At 44.1% G+C, this 14,245-nt stretch overlaps 1 protein-coding gene across 9 annotated transcripts in view; it reads left to right on the top strand.

Annotated features, from left to right (window-relative positions):
• The first annotated feature begins 1,775 nt into the window (after positions 1-1,775).
• LOC116385582 (phosphatidylinositol-binding clathrin assembly protein) overlaps positions 1,776-14,245 on the top strand; it is a 59,145-nt gene continuing 46,675 nt past the window's right edge. For 8 of the 9 annotated variants that reach the window (XM_031851186.1, XM_031851182.1, XM_031851180.1 and 5 more), the window contains exon 1: positions 2,781-2,910. In XM_031851186.1, the coding sequence (XP_031707046.1) occupies positions 2,781-2,910 (130 nt within the window). Of the gene's footprint in view, positions 2,911-14,245 lie in introns of all 9 variants that reach the window. The other variant, XM_031851179.1, reaches the window with a different exon arrangement.

Raw genomic sequence — 14,245 nt, 5'->3', positions numbered from 1 at the left:
TGAAAAACAGTTGATTTAGTCGCAGCTGGCATATAAAAGACATGCATGTTAGCGCACCTTCAGCTGTGACACAGCACAATGTCTTTGATGGCCCCATTTCCATCTACTGTGGTTGCACTTCTTATTCCTGCTGCATGCACGTTTTTTCTTCTTCTCAACACACACACACACACACACACACATACACACACTTTCAGCGTCCAAGTGCTGATCAGATAAACGTGTTCCTCATCACCCTTGTGACAGTTCATCATATCAATCATCGCCGCGTGGAGGGGCTTTTCTCTCCGGATGTGGAGAGAGAGAGGAGGGTCATTGGAGGTCGGAAGAAGGTTCCAGGAATTCACCTGCTGCTGCTGCTGCTGGAGGCAATTTGCAGTATTTCTCACCCGGGTGGGACATACTTCAGACTGCAGCTCTGAAATTGAAAGGAAACACACACACACACACACACACACACACACACACACACACATACAAACACACACACACACCCTGCAGGAAAACAAAATGCACCTATAGTCATCTATCACCTCTCTCTCTTTGTCATAACTCAAACACCTCTTGTCCTCGCGCACATATGATAGGCTATTGATATATGGTTTATTGCATCATGACACGTGGCTGTAATCAATGCAAAACACTCATCTTATGACTGGGAACATGCGGCATGACGTTTTATAACCTGCAGAGTGTGAAACACGGTGAGAGTTCTTGATTTATTCAGCTCTCGGATCCGGTCTGATACCGACACAAGCGGTTTCCCCCACTGATCTTTCAGCACACCGTGTTCCACATAGTCTGGAGTCAAACAAGGACACGGTGTCTGAGGAATCATTTAAAAATACCACCTTAAATTTAGATTGGAGCGGCACTAGTGATGCGTTTGTGAAGAGAGAAGGCGGTTTGAAAAGTCAGTTTTATGTCGTTGTTTTTGGCAAGAAAACGTCTTTATGATGTGAAAATATATGAAATTTGAGACGTTTGTTTCATAAATTCCGCTACAATTTAAACCGTGACACCTTAAAGGCAACACTCACTCCTCAGGTCTCGCCCAATAGACTAAAGAGGCGTTCAAGAGCTGTCGGAAATTGAACTATTAAGCATGAAGACCACATGAACGATACAAAATAAGTCATGAAACACTGGATTTGTCTTTTCCTTTTCTTCTTTGTTGTCGATAGTTCTTACAGTACTTAAATATATTTTATAATTTAGCTATGTGTGTATGTGTGTGTGTTAAAAGCAGTGTGTATTTAATACATTCAATACACTATAAATATATATAATTACAGGTACAGTGAATGTTGCTGTTACAGGGTTATGATATGGGTATTCCTTCTGACACTATGATAATAATAATAATAATAACTTTATTTATATAGCACCTTTAAAAACAGAGTTTACAAAGTGCTTTGACAGACAAAGCAGCAAAAGCAACACAATAACAACAACAACAGAAAGATCAGTGAGACAGTCGATACGAGAAAAATAAACTAATAAATAAATAAAATAGAATATATATATATTTAGTAAAATAATTGAGTAAAATCAACAAATAAAAATAAAACAGAAATAAAACAAAAAAGCGACGCCATCACATAAAAGCCAGTCTGTAAAAATGTGCACAGTTTTTAAGCAGATAATAATTAGCAAAAAAAAAAACTATCAAAAGAATAGAATTGCAGCAGTCTAGATTCCGAGCCAAGCAGGGGGCCCGTGAAGGCAGCACAGTTGTGAGATCAGCTGATTTTTTACGCTGCCATTTTGTCCGGCAGAGCAGCAACCAACCAGCCAGTCAGTCAGTCCGTAACAAGAAAGAAACAACTGGCGAGACTTTTCAGTTCAGACAGCAGCACACAAAAAAGAAACCGGGCCGGTAATGTGGAGTCGGCAGCCGGAGGACAGCACCGACTGAGCCGTTAACCGTTAAAAGAGGAAACAACCGAGCCAAAAAGGAGCTGTCATTTTTTTTTCTTCTTCTTTTTTTTTTTTTTTTTTTACTTAACGACTCCGCCGGCTTCGGCTTTCTTCGGAGAGACTCTGCTCGGTTCGGCTGGCAGGTTAGCTAACCGCCGCTAGCTCCTCGGCTAACACCTCGACACCGTCAGAAAAAAAGCCGCACCTGTCGTCAGCGACCCCGTATCTGGCTATAAACTCAAAAACGATGTTCCGCTTTGTTCCGAAGGACTTTTTCCACGCACGAGCTTTGCCGCGCGACCAGTGATAGCTAACTCAAAACAGCCCGAGCTAACAAGTTGACGTGGAGGAGGAACTCAAATTTTTTTTTTTTTTTTTGGGGAGGATTGTCGAGATTGTTGATGTTCTCCAAACGGATTACTTTTCCTTTTTTTTTTTTTTTTTAAATGTGTGTTCTCTCTCGAAACAACTCATCCAGGTTACAACAAACCAGCATGTTTATTAGTGGGCATAAAGTAATTCACAGTGTTTACACATTCCACAGTGGGACTCTTTCCTGCAACGGAAACATTAGCTAACACAGACTAGATCAGTGTCGTCGTGTTGTGTTCATTTAGGTAGATATAGATAGTCGGAATAAACTACATATATTGCAAAATCAGCTGTTGATTGTGGCGTTCATAGTTAAACCAACCAGTGATCTGATTACTGCACAGGTTGTGTTTTCACAACAGTAGGGTGTTTGTTCGCGACCCGCTTCCCTCCACTTGACAGTGAAGTCACGTGTGAGTTGATCCATTGATCGGATCGTTATTGTGCTATTTCAGCTGATTGAGAGAGAGAGGTAGAAAGAGAGAGAGATGTCGGGACAATCTATCACGGATCGGATCGCAGCGGCTCAGCACAGCATGACCGGGTCGGCCATCAGCAAGGCGGTGTGCAAAGCCACCACACATGAAGTGAGCGGACCCAAGAAGAAACACCTGGATTGTGAGTAGACATCCTCCTTTGTTGTTGTTGTTCTTCTTCTTTAAAAGAGCCTTTCAAATGCAGACAGAGCAGCAGCAACAACACACACTGCACCTGAAGCTCTGACACACACACACACACACACACACACTACCTTTATGAAATATTATACAGGCTGGCTTTGAGGTTTTAACCTTCATGTATTCTATGCATTTAGCTTATTTGCAGCAACTGTAACAGTAGACCGCTGTGGCGATGATGGAATCTATTATTAATATATATTTGTTCAATCCTTGAGTATTCAAAGGCCACATTATAACCACATAATAAGACCCTTATTAAGTTCCCCAATGCCCAAAGTAGTGTCTGGAAATGTCACAACCAGCAGCCAAGTATGCATTTACTTTATCTATAAAATGTCAGACATGGTCATCGTATTTTCTCTGAGCTCAACGTGACTTGTTTTAACTGACCGTCAGTCCGAAATACTTAATTTACAATCGTATATGACATAAAAAGGCTACAAATCGTCACACGTCAGGACACGGACGTGGCGTTTTATGAGCGAAAAGTTGGATACTTTGTGACCAATTGTTTCAGTTCTACTTCAAAGTTGCTTATATTTGCGGTGAAACTCTCTAAAACCTAAATATAATACATTTTTAACTACATAAAACAGCGAAAAGCAAACTCTGAGGCACTGGGACTATCAAATATGTGTCTATTTTATTTGCTTGATAAATGACTTATCTATATATTGCTGCAGAGATGAGTCCTGAAACCAGGAAATTAGTCGGCACTTTTTGCGCTTTCGGATCCCTCGTGACAAAGTCAGTGTTGTGTGAAATAAGGCCTGTGGTTGTTTTCGATCTACGATATAAAATATGTTTGTAATATGTTAGCTTTTATTTGACTCAACATCATCACGACGAACATGGAAACTCATCTAACTAGTCGGCCTTCACAGTCTGGCAAACTCATCTAACTCAGACTTTTCCCCTTGTAGTAGTAGTTCTCCCATTCGATGTTCAAACGGAAACCAAGAAAAACCAACGACTCTTAGAAACATCTTGTGTTTTAGTGCCTGGAACTCTTCCAGCAGGTTATTGTTGGACAGACATCAAAGCAAATCACAGAGAGAGATAACAACACTCGTGACAACAGAAAACCGGTCTTTCATCAGGCGAGCCAGCAAAGGACAGACTGTGACTGAGACAAAAAAACAAACTCCATATTTACTTTCCTGGTGTTTTTTGGGGGGGGGAACCTCTCTCACATACCGCAAATACCTAGATCTCAGTCGCTGATGTTGAAATTTAACTGAGTCACGTTGGAGGTGGCGGTGAAGCAAGTGGGGAGAACGACAAAAGGAAAGAAAAGGATGTTAAAAAGTAAAGAGGGAGTCGTGTGCACGATGTTTGTGTTTCGTCACCGTCGCTGCGACCAAAATGTGCTGAAGTTCTGCTTTTTCCGGGAACCGGCGCATGTTTGATCGGTGCTTTCGGCTCAGCGGCCTCACATCCGTCTCCTCCTCCTCCTCCTCCTCCTCCTCCTCCTCCACTCGGCTGCTGACGTTCAGCAAAAGTCATGCATTGTCTCCGCTCCCTTTAGTGAACTTGGCCAGACCCCTCCCAGCCAATACGCCGCGTCAAGCTTAATCATTGTAGGGTATTGATTTCTCAGTGAGAGCGACGACCTCGGTGCCGTGGGGGGGGGGGGGGGAGCGTCGCATGGAGGGGGCCTGATTGTCGTGTTGTTTGTGCGGTTGATGACTTCCCCCGTGAATGTAACATCGGGGCTGTCAAGTTCATTGTGCTGTGAGGACGGGCGGCCGGCGGGCGGGGATGAAGGCGGGTTATCCGTGAGGTCGTCATTCACTCGGGCAGCTTAGTCAATTTGTGAGTCGGTTAGCGAGCCGGGGAGGCCTGCGGGCGGCGTGTTACGATCGTTACTCAGTCAGCTAATGTGATGAACACCGGCAGGTTTTATGTTCAACTATTGTACACCACAGCCCCCTTTAACTTGGGGATTGCGTAAATACTGCCGTGAAAGAATATCCGCCGCTACGCTACGCCGGCTTTGCTTTACCACACTGAACCAAACGACCTCAGCGAGGTTAGCTTGTGTTGCTGCTAACTCTGTCTGTTCAGCTATCGTTCACACAGTCGGAGCCCCCACACACACACACACACACACAAACTATCATTCTCCCCGTGGTACAATTTCACCGCAAGCAGCTGTGACCGTCTGACAGCAAGCTGTGAATGATCTCACCGGCATATTTGCATCTAGACTCAATAACCGGATAACCCGGGTAGGGGGGCCGTGACATTCACGCACCGCTGGTGAACAATAAGTGTCTCTTTTAAAAGCACATTTGGTGTCATGACTCGTGACTGTCCACCTCAATTAACTCTCCCCCCCTGCTAGTTAGCGTACGAGAGTCCATCAGCTTTTTGAGCAGCTCCTTTTTTATTTACGGGAATTATCTTCATAAAAACCAACGACAGAAGGGTTCAGATGCACACCTGTGTGCAGTCTTCAGGTTGTCAAGATGAGAGTGACTGTTTGTCTTTTAATCCAGGTCTTTTATAAGCAGCTAAGTGATGCAAAGTCACACACACACATACACTTTAGGAGGCCACTTCTTTCCACTTTGGCATCATTGAAACGCCGATTGTTTCACCATCTTACAGCTGTTAAGAGAGAAGTTGTGGCATTTAAACTGAAGTCTAGTCTCCACCCACCCCACCCCACCCCCACCCTTTTACCGGCACTCTGTTGTCATGGCAGCAAACCAACAGCCAATTGGCTGGTGTTAAATGGGCTTTATTTGGCGGAGAGGGGGGGAAAGTTTGATGGTGGAACCGACTGCAGCCTCAGTAACGGTCATGGTTTTACAACCGTTGAACGAGACTAATGAAGCTTCAGATAATGGAATATCTAATCATCTCAAATGTGATATTCAGAGTATTAATATAGCAGCAGACTATTTAAAGAGGTAGTGTGTCTACCCGAGCAGAGAATGAAGTCACTCTCCCTGTTTGTTCCTGTATGTAAGCGTTATGGTTTGGGTACCGTTAGCATTTAAATCGATACTAGTACTCTTATTGATTCTGCTAATCGGTCAACATTGCTTTCTTATTCTTAGCTGCACACACAAACACTTGATGTGAACGAAGTGATGTAAACGGCTGGTAAAGTGAAAACCCCGGCTTCGTTCAGAGGTTGTTGTTTCAGCTCGATGTGCTGCTGATGGCCTTCTTCACGCCTCATCTAGACCATCTGTCTGCTGTCGGAACAGTGCCGTCCGTTGTCGGCAAAGAGGTGAATGAGAGGAAGGAAATCAACTTCAGAAAAACCTAAGGCATCCAGGCAGAAATCTTGAGTAATTGGTTGTTAATTTAATGATATTAACATTCAACAATGTAATGATGGAGACGGGTGATGATGGATGATGAGTATCAATCTGTTGCTGCAACTTTCGAGATTTAAAGACGTTATGACGCTCGGATAGTCGGAACAACTTGTGAAAGCCTTTTCCCCAACACCTTCCTGATTTAAACGTCTCTCTGGAGCTCACCTTTTTGGGCACTTTTCGTGTGTTAAAGGTTGGAAAAACGTGTGCGCCGCTATCTCCATTTGAACCATTGTAGCGTAGTTCCCCACACCTTTCCGTGCGGCCGGAATAAAAGCTAAAACTTTCTTCCAGACGTGGTCGGATGCCACTTGGTGAGCACTAGTTCCTGGCGAGCATGCCCCGACCTTAAGTCACTGGAGCTGTGTAGGGAGTAAACTAAATAACAGCATGACTGCTCAACATAATAAGAGCTTCTATTCAGCTCATCTTGACCTGTGACTTCACGGAGGGCAGCAACACCCCAGTGATTCATGTTTACTGTGCAGGAGTTGTCGTAGAGCGTCGGCCTCTTTGTTCCTGTGTCGGTAAAGTGAAATGTTTTGTTGGGAGGAAACATTTGACGTGTTGTTTTTGACCCTTTTTCCGTCTTTGTCGTCTGTTGCTAGATGCATCACCCCGTCTGCATTGCTGGTTGTACTCTTTATTCCACAAGTAGCGCTGCACATGTTATATTTACACTACATTAGCTGCCTGCATGCATGCTGATGACTTGCAGAAATGTCCAGCCTGCCAGCCGAAGTTAGAATGACTGTTTGTCTGGTGCCCTGCTCAGGCAGTTTCATACCAACCTACATGCTATTCTTAACAGAAATGGTAACCACAGATTGGGACCAGAAACACAGGTCCAAGCGGACTCTGGTGTGTTTGGTTTGTGGTGTGAAAGCAAAGAAAACCAACCACAGAGGTTTTAAAAAATCCATCTGCCGACTGTGAAATCTGTTCATGAAGCAACCGTATAAATCATCTGTATGGGGTATTCTCCCTGATTAATGGGTCAAAAGTTGTTAAAAGTGCTGTGCTTGTCTCCGACTCTTCTTTGTCTGTTCATTAAGTCCATTAAAAAGATCCCGCAGTAATAAGCCTCTGATCGTTACTGTAAAAGACGCCTCATAAGCCAGTCTGTGCTTCTGGGAGCTTTTGTACCGCCTGTCTCCACCTGTTAGTCATTACTCAAAACAATTTGCTGTCTTGCTTATTCCTTATTTCTTCACAAATAAACACACTAGAAGCGTTCAAGTGCTGCATAAACATCTGTCAGTCACCAGAATTAGATTTTCCAGGAGCTAGACCAGAGCTGAAATCCCACAATGTTCCTCCTGGGTCCGCACCAAATGCGCTGCAGGTGTGGAAGCACCTTTAGTCAGGCCGTTTTTAAGGCCTTTTCTACTCGGTAACAGCTCCGGTTATGGAAGCTTAACACAACGTGCCACATCGTTCTCACCAGCCGGCTGAGCCGCTGGCCCCACAGCTCCCTTTGACAGCATGTCGTGTTGGGGGCCATTTTTAGCCAAACCCTTTTAAACTAGGTTACACTTGCATGACAAACTGATGCTTTTTGCCTGGCTCTGTCTGGGCTGCAGTGTGTCTCTGGGTTAGTTTGGGACACGGAGACACTGTTTAGGTCATTGAGATATTGGTTATTAAAAAGCCAACGTTAGGCTATAAACAAACTACACCACGGTTACATGAGTGCGAGTATACACGCAGAGGATGTTTAGTCGTCTCAATTATCCTCTTGTTAGCGACCCGCCTTCTTTAAACAGGTAAAAGCTTCAAAATACACGATAGGGTTATTTTCTAACATAAAAATATATCCTAGAGTTAAACCTTAACATCTGTTAAGCTTGTGTTAATCACAGACTTTACTTCAGGCTTCTCGCAATAACCCCAGTGACTTGAGTTGGCTACCTAGCGTCACAACCCTGGCTCTTAAGTGTCAATCAAACTCTATCATGCGAAGCCGACTACAAACACCTGATGCTTAGACACCATTTCCACCATATATTCAGTTTTATCCTCTCTTGAAAAATGGAAAAATATACACAATAGCTACAGTGTTCTCATCAATTATTATTCCTTTCACACAGTGTGAAGAATCAACATGTCAGGTCCACTTTAAAGATCAATATATATTCTGTTGAATCTCGAGTCCGCTTTTCATCCTGCAGCCTCATTACACAGTGTACACACACATGCAGTGGTTTATTTCCTGAATAACACCTAAAGAAAGTATTGGAGGAACAAAAAGGGCTCAATGGGACTTGAGCACATGAAAGAATACAAATACTCTGCTTATTTCCTGCTATCTGTGCTCCATTGATTCCAGCCCTGATAGATCTGCAGCAGGGTGGAGCTGGTTAGTAACGCGGTGGGGTCGCCTGTGTCTCGAGCGATTGTTGGCGAGTCTAATGCAATCCAAACAGAGCGGGGGGGCTCCTCCCTGGCTGCAGAGCGGAGATAGGCTCAGTTTAGACAACCAGGAAGCAAGAAAAGAAGAAGAAGAAGGCTTACTGCTGACTGTCTGGATTCGGCCGTTTCAAGTGAAGCCCAAGGGAGTGTGTGTGTGAAGATGGATGAATTACAGCGCCTCCCGTTAGAGTGCTTCAACGTCTCTGAGTGTGTACGGGATCAGTTGCAGACGCGCTACATCCTCAGTGAATATGTGATACTTACTGCGCAGTAGTGATCGATTTGAACAAATATCACAGTTGCACGTTCAAAAGTAACCAAAACAACACAGAGGAGGAGCAACGTTGGCCTGCTTCTATCCAACATTCAGGATCTACAAGATATTTGTGTTTTTGAATGTGCATTTTGACTTTGAATGAAGTGACTTTTTACGACGCCTTAGTGTGTAGCCGTGGAGTTAAACTGTGTGTTGTGTTCATTCACTTGCACACTACAGCAGTGGTTGTTGCAGACACACCTGGCTGAGATTGGGTCTCTACAGAGTGCACCGTTTCTAGTTCATAATGTAGCATCTGGTCTCACAGTGCAGTGAGCATGAACTCCATTTACTCATTTGGTGGATTGAGTACAGGTAGTACGTGGTTTTAAATGAGCTTTGTCTGCGAGTGTCGGGAACATTCAGTACTCCTGTTCTCATTCTGATGCTTATTTTTAGCCGTGTTCTCTCAGGAGCCTTTGGTTTGGGTTCACTGCTTGTTTTTATTCCCGTAGTCTACCTGTGTGCATGTACGTCTGTCTGCCTGTCTCTGTCTGCGTCACTCTCCTCTTTTTTTATTTTATTTTTGACATAAACCGGTAGACATCCCCCCCCCGAGACATCTGTGCAGAGACTTCCATCCTCTTCACTTGAGAAGATATCCCGATTTCCCCCCCCCCATGAAAACATGGCAGCTGGTGACGAGAGAGTTCGTCTGTCCCCAAATCTCCGTCTCTCTCTCTATATATATCTGTGTGTGACTAAGAGAGACAGAGGAGAAGCACTCGTATTTCAGACCTCAGGGGGATAATTAAAGCCATAGAACAAGTCCATTAGTAGAGCGACTTGTGGTGACATTTTGTCACTCGCTGCCTCTTTCTTCCCACAGCTAACTAGCGCACTGCGGCCACTTTTCTGCCAGAAAAAGGCACTCTGAAGGCCCTAAAGTGGCAAGAAAATGCTAAATAATCCGTTCCTTCTGCTGCCTCCGCCTCTCCGTGGTCACTTGTTTTGTCCTTTAACATTTCCCAAAACACAACTTCCCAGTCGTTGATATTTTTCTGTTTCTGTGTGCAAACTACTGAATGAGAATGAAAGAATCATTTGTTTGTGGTTTGTTAATCTAATAACGTAACATAACGATGATGCTCAAACCGCCGTAGTGTCTTTTTGATTGTATTGGCAGCGAGGTGAGACCATCATAGACGAGAATCGTGTTTTCCCTGACTACAAAACAAGAGTTCGCTTTTTATTCAGTATTTACAACAACCAAAAAACACTGTTATTCAGGGCTTGGTGTGATTGTAAAAGCCAAAAGAAGAAAGGAAAAGATGCTTATTTTTCAAATTCAGCAGGCTTACAATTCTTCACAGCTCTCTCTCTCTCTCTCTCTCTCTCTCTCTCTCTCTCTCTCTCTGTCCTCCCTCTCCACCTCCTATCACAAGGATTTGAGAGGGGAAGAAAGAGGGAAGGAGGGACGGGGGAATCCTCTTTTGAGGCAAACCTCGTCTGCAGTCCCTAACACGGAAACAGACAGAGCAGAGAAGGAGATTACTGCTACATGCCAGACAAGGTGCTGATACTGCGGCGCGTTAATCTTCAACAGATTGGGGCTGCACTCCTGCGTCTGGCTTTTTCATCTGTGTGGTGTCAGCTGGCGTGTGCGTCCTCCCGAAATACTCAGACTCTGAGCAAAGGTGGCAGTGGCACCCTTTCTCAGCTAGCGACGTTATTAAACCTCGGTAATCTCACTCCCCTGCGGAGCGATCGGAAGGGCCGGGTGGTCGAGGCGGTTAAGAGACGTCGTCCTTTAACTGGATGACCACCGTTAAAGCCCTCTGGTTGGCAAGCATCCACCCTGTGGGGAAATGTCCTTGAGTGAGACATTGAGTCCCTACAAGTCGTGTAGTTGACCTCCGACCTCCGTGGAGAACATTCCCGTGATATCAGCAAAGAGCTGTTTTGGTTTTAGTTCTGTTGGAGGACTTCGGTCTTGTAGAAATCATGCAAAGTGTTTTCCAGCTCTGGGAAAGCTTATTTAATTGGACGAACTGGCCTGTTTCCTGTCAGTACACCGAACATATTTAAATATTCGAATCAAGCAGAGTTTAAAAGTATTTATTATAAATCAAAGAATGGGAATATGACCAGTCGGATGTTCTTACATTTCCAGATATGGTATTCGTTGGCTCATTCTGATGACTCTGTGAAGACTCATTGCAGTGATATTCTGCATGGCTAATCATTACTTTTTGGGCAATGCGGTTGAGCAATGAAGGAAATAACGGGCGTTGTATTAATGTAGGAAGGCCACATGTTCAGTGATTTCACTGGTAGTGTCTCTTCACAGTGTGTCGACAGAACTGTGCCAACATACCGTCTTCCCTTCATAAAAACAATCTGATTTTAAACGTGTAAAGTCTTTGAGATTTGTCCAGATTATGTCCTCTAATACCGAGCCGTCCCTTTAGGAATTCCAGCTATGTGAGGCTGACCTTCCTCTGGTGGTCTCTGAAGGGGCCGAGACTGTGTCGAGCACACAAAGCAAAGCACTGATGTGACGCCCAGACGGAGGTTTTAAAAAGATGCCGAGATAGGATTGAGAAGCTGATCGCAGGTCTGGTCACGAGGGTTAATCCACCTCGAACTTTATCCCACCCGGAGGCTCGTTGAATTGTCTATATCCCACTTTCCAAATCTCGTTGCAGAGACTCAGAATGTGAAGTTAACGTAAGGGGTTTATCCTGACTGATGCCAGCTTTAAAAGGTATGCGAACACCAGACAGTCGACAGCTGTCACTGTGTTTTTGACAGGAATTTCTTCACATTAGTCACAAACGTCCACAAAGATTCAACGAAGAGCTGATTAGGTATTCAGTAAAAGAGAAGGAAGAGGTTTAAAGTGACAATCGGGAAGAGAAAGTAGAATTTTGTTCAAGGTTAATTAGTTCTATGTTCTCCGGGTAGATGCACCAGACAGACGAGGAAATAGAAAGAGAGGCAGGGGATGTAGTAGATAGTGATTTCTCTTGGTTTATTGCACCAAAGTGTACCGAGCAAACACACACACACTTCCTCACTAGCTCCCTGAGCGCTCACACTGGTTCCTTCAGTACCAGAAAGTCTCCGGTCTATTGTGGTTCAGTCAAAAGTCAACCGATGCGCAGCAACAATGGAGCTCACATCAGAGAGGAACAGAGAAGGTCACTGTTGGGAATGAGATCACTGTGTGTGTGTGTGTGTGTCTCTCTCTGTCTGGATCAAGGGACTGGTTGTCGTTTTTCTCTCGTAATCAATCGATAAATCGCTCTGCTGTCAATGTTGTATATGGTTGATTAGTCGATAGCTTAGCATTAAACTGGAAGCACTTCTACATTTGTGTTTGTGTACGGATTAAACAGACGGAGGTCAAACCTTTTAATCGGTGAGCTTTAGAGGTGCTAAGATAAGCTAATCGTCTAACTCTCGGCAAGAAAAGTAAAACGTGTGGGAATCGTAATCAAATATTTTTGTTCGTAAGTAAATGTGTAACGTCGTCATTGTACTGATTAAATAGTCTCTTTTTGGGAGCATTTATTCAGCCTACACACCTGAGATCAAGTTGAGATGTGTACATTAATCTAGACTTAAAACACCCACACAGATCAATGGAATTGATTATTTAACACTAATTAAATGCGTACAGTCGCGTCCTTCAGCTGGGCTTTGAAGTGAGGACAGACTTTTGACATTGAGTCGTATCTCCTCTGTAGTCTGAAGTATTTTGTAGTGAGTCAAGAGTCTTGCAGTTGAAGACTGAATCTTTGTGGTCAGAATAATTTGTCAGGGTTTGCTTTTGGGGCGGGGGTGAGGAAGACGAACAAACACACACACACCCAGAGGAAACGAGACGAGGGCGCTTGTTGAGCCGTGTGTGGATTCTTGTAAATTGTCCCAATGCTCATGTCTCATGTCTCGTTATCCTTTCCCTCTATTCATACTTGTCCGCTGGTTTTCTCTTTTTCTCCCCCGTCGCCTCCCTCATTTCTCTCTCCTCACTCCTAACCCTCTTTTCTTTTTTGTTGTCTGTGCCATATGTTTGCCTCACCCTCCGTTTTTTTTTTCTCCCCCTGGTCTGGGATCAGTGGCATCTAATGCTTTCCACTCTGCCTGATTAAGTCAGCACATGTACCCTCTTTACATTATCACTGGAGCGCACACACACACACACTCACACACCCCCATGCACAAGCGTCCCCACAGACCTAATCAGTCCTCCTAGTTCTCTCTTTCTCTCTCTGTCTCTCTCTCTCACCCTCACCACTTCCAGAATTAATGTAAAAACATGAGCTCTGTTAAAAACAGAAGGCGAGATGGACGGACGAGTTAGCCGCAGAAATAAAAGAGATGAATTGAAAACGGAGCAGTCGGTTCAGTATCTAATCAGCATTGGTGGTGTGGTGTAGGGAGGCAGTAGGGAGGAGGAGAGGGGAGAATTAGAGATGTTTTGCTAACTATACCAGTCTAGGAAATGCCTCCGATGCGACCTTAAATGCTGGATCGAGTATCAGCCAATATGTGAGTCCATGCACCAATCCAACATCACGTTATAATATAATTTATACTCAAACGACAGCAACACATGTCACTCGTCAACGTGTCCTCGTACAACAGTATGATATCCTGCGTTTTCCTGCAAAATCCAGCAACGCGTGTCAATTTCCGCTCGTTGCATGCGTGTAATCTTTTCTAAATAAACTTCCGACTTCACGGGAAACTCGGTGAGGATCAGGCGACAAAAGTACTTTGTTAGGTTTAGGATAAAAGATCGTAAGTGCCGTTACTGAAGTACGCAAGTTGCGTGACAAAAACATCAACATTGACTTGGCTAAATAACGGAGGTTGCATGGAGTTACATTATGATGCGTTCAAGCTCTATTGTATAGATATTGGAGAGTGAATTATGACCTCACTAGCTACATATGCAGCCTATGATTTACATCATTTAAACTGCTAATGCCAAGAATGATTTTTAATCAAAGCAAGTCTTTGGTTTTCTTGGTATTGGAGCATCTCTAGTTAAGGTCAGCACGGCTGTTATTAAAAGGACTCATTCAACATTCATAACGCTGGAACGATTCCCAAAAGCCGTGAAATCCTCTCACTCTGTCGCTCACACCACTAAATGGAAGCATTGTGCTGTAATGCATATTGTACATGACACTCATTTATATTGAATAAATAGTGTGTGTGTGTGTGTGTGTGTGTGTGTGTGTGTGTGTGTGTGTGTG

This window comes from Anarrhichthys ocellatus, unplaced genomic scaffold, assembly GCF_004355925.1.
Source record: "Anarrhichthys ocellatus isolate YVR2014 unplaced genomic scaffold, GSC_Weel_1.0 scaffold11, whole genome shotgun sequence".
Lineage (NCBI taxonomy): Eukaryota > Metazoa > Chordata > Actinopteri > Perciformes > Anarhichadidae > Anarrhichthys > Anarrhichthys ocellatus.
This window is presented reverse-complemented; position numbering and strand designations above follow the sequence as displayed.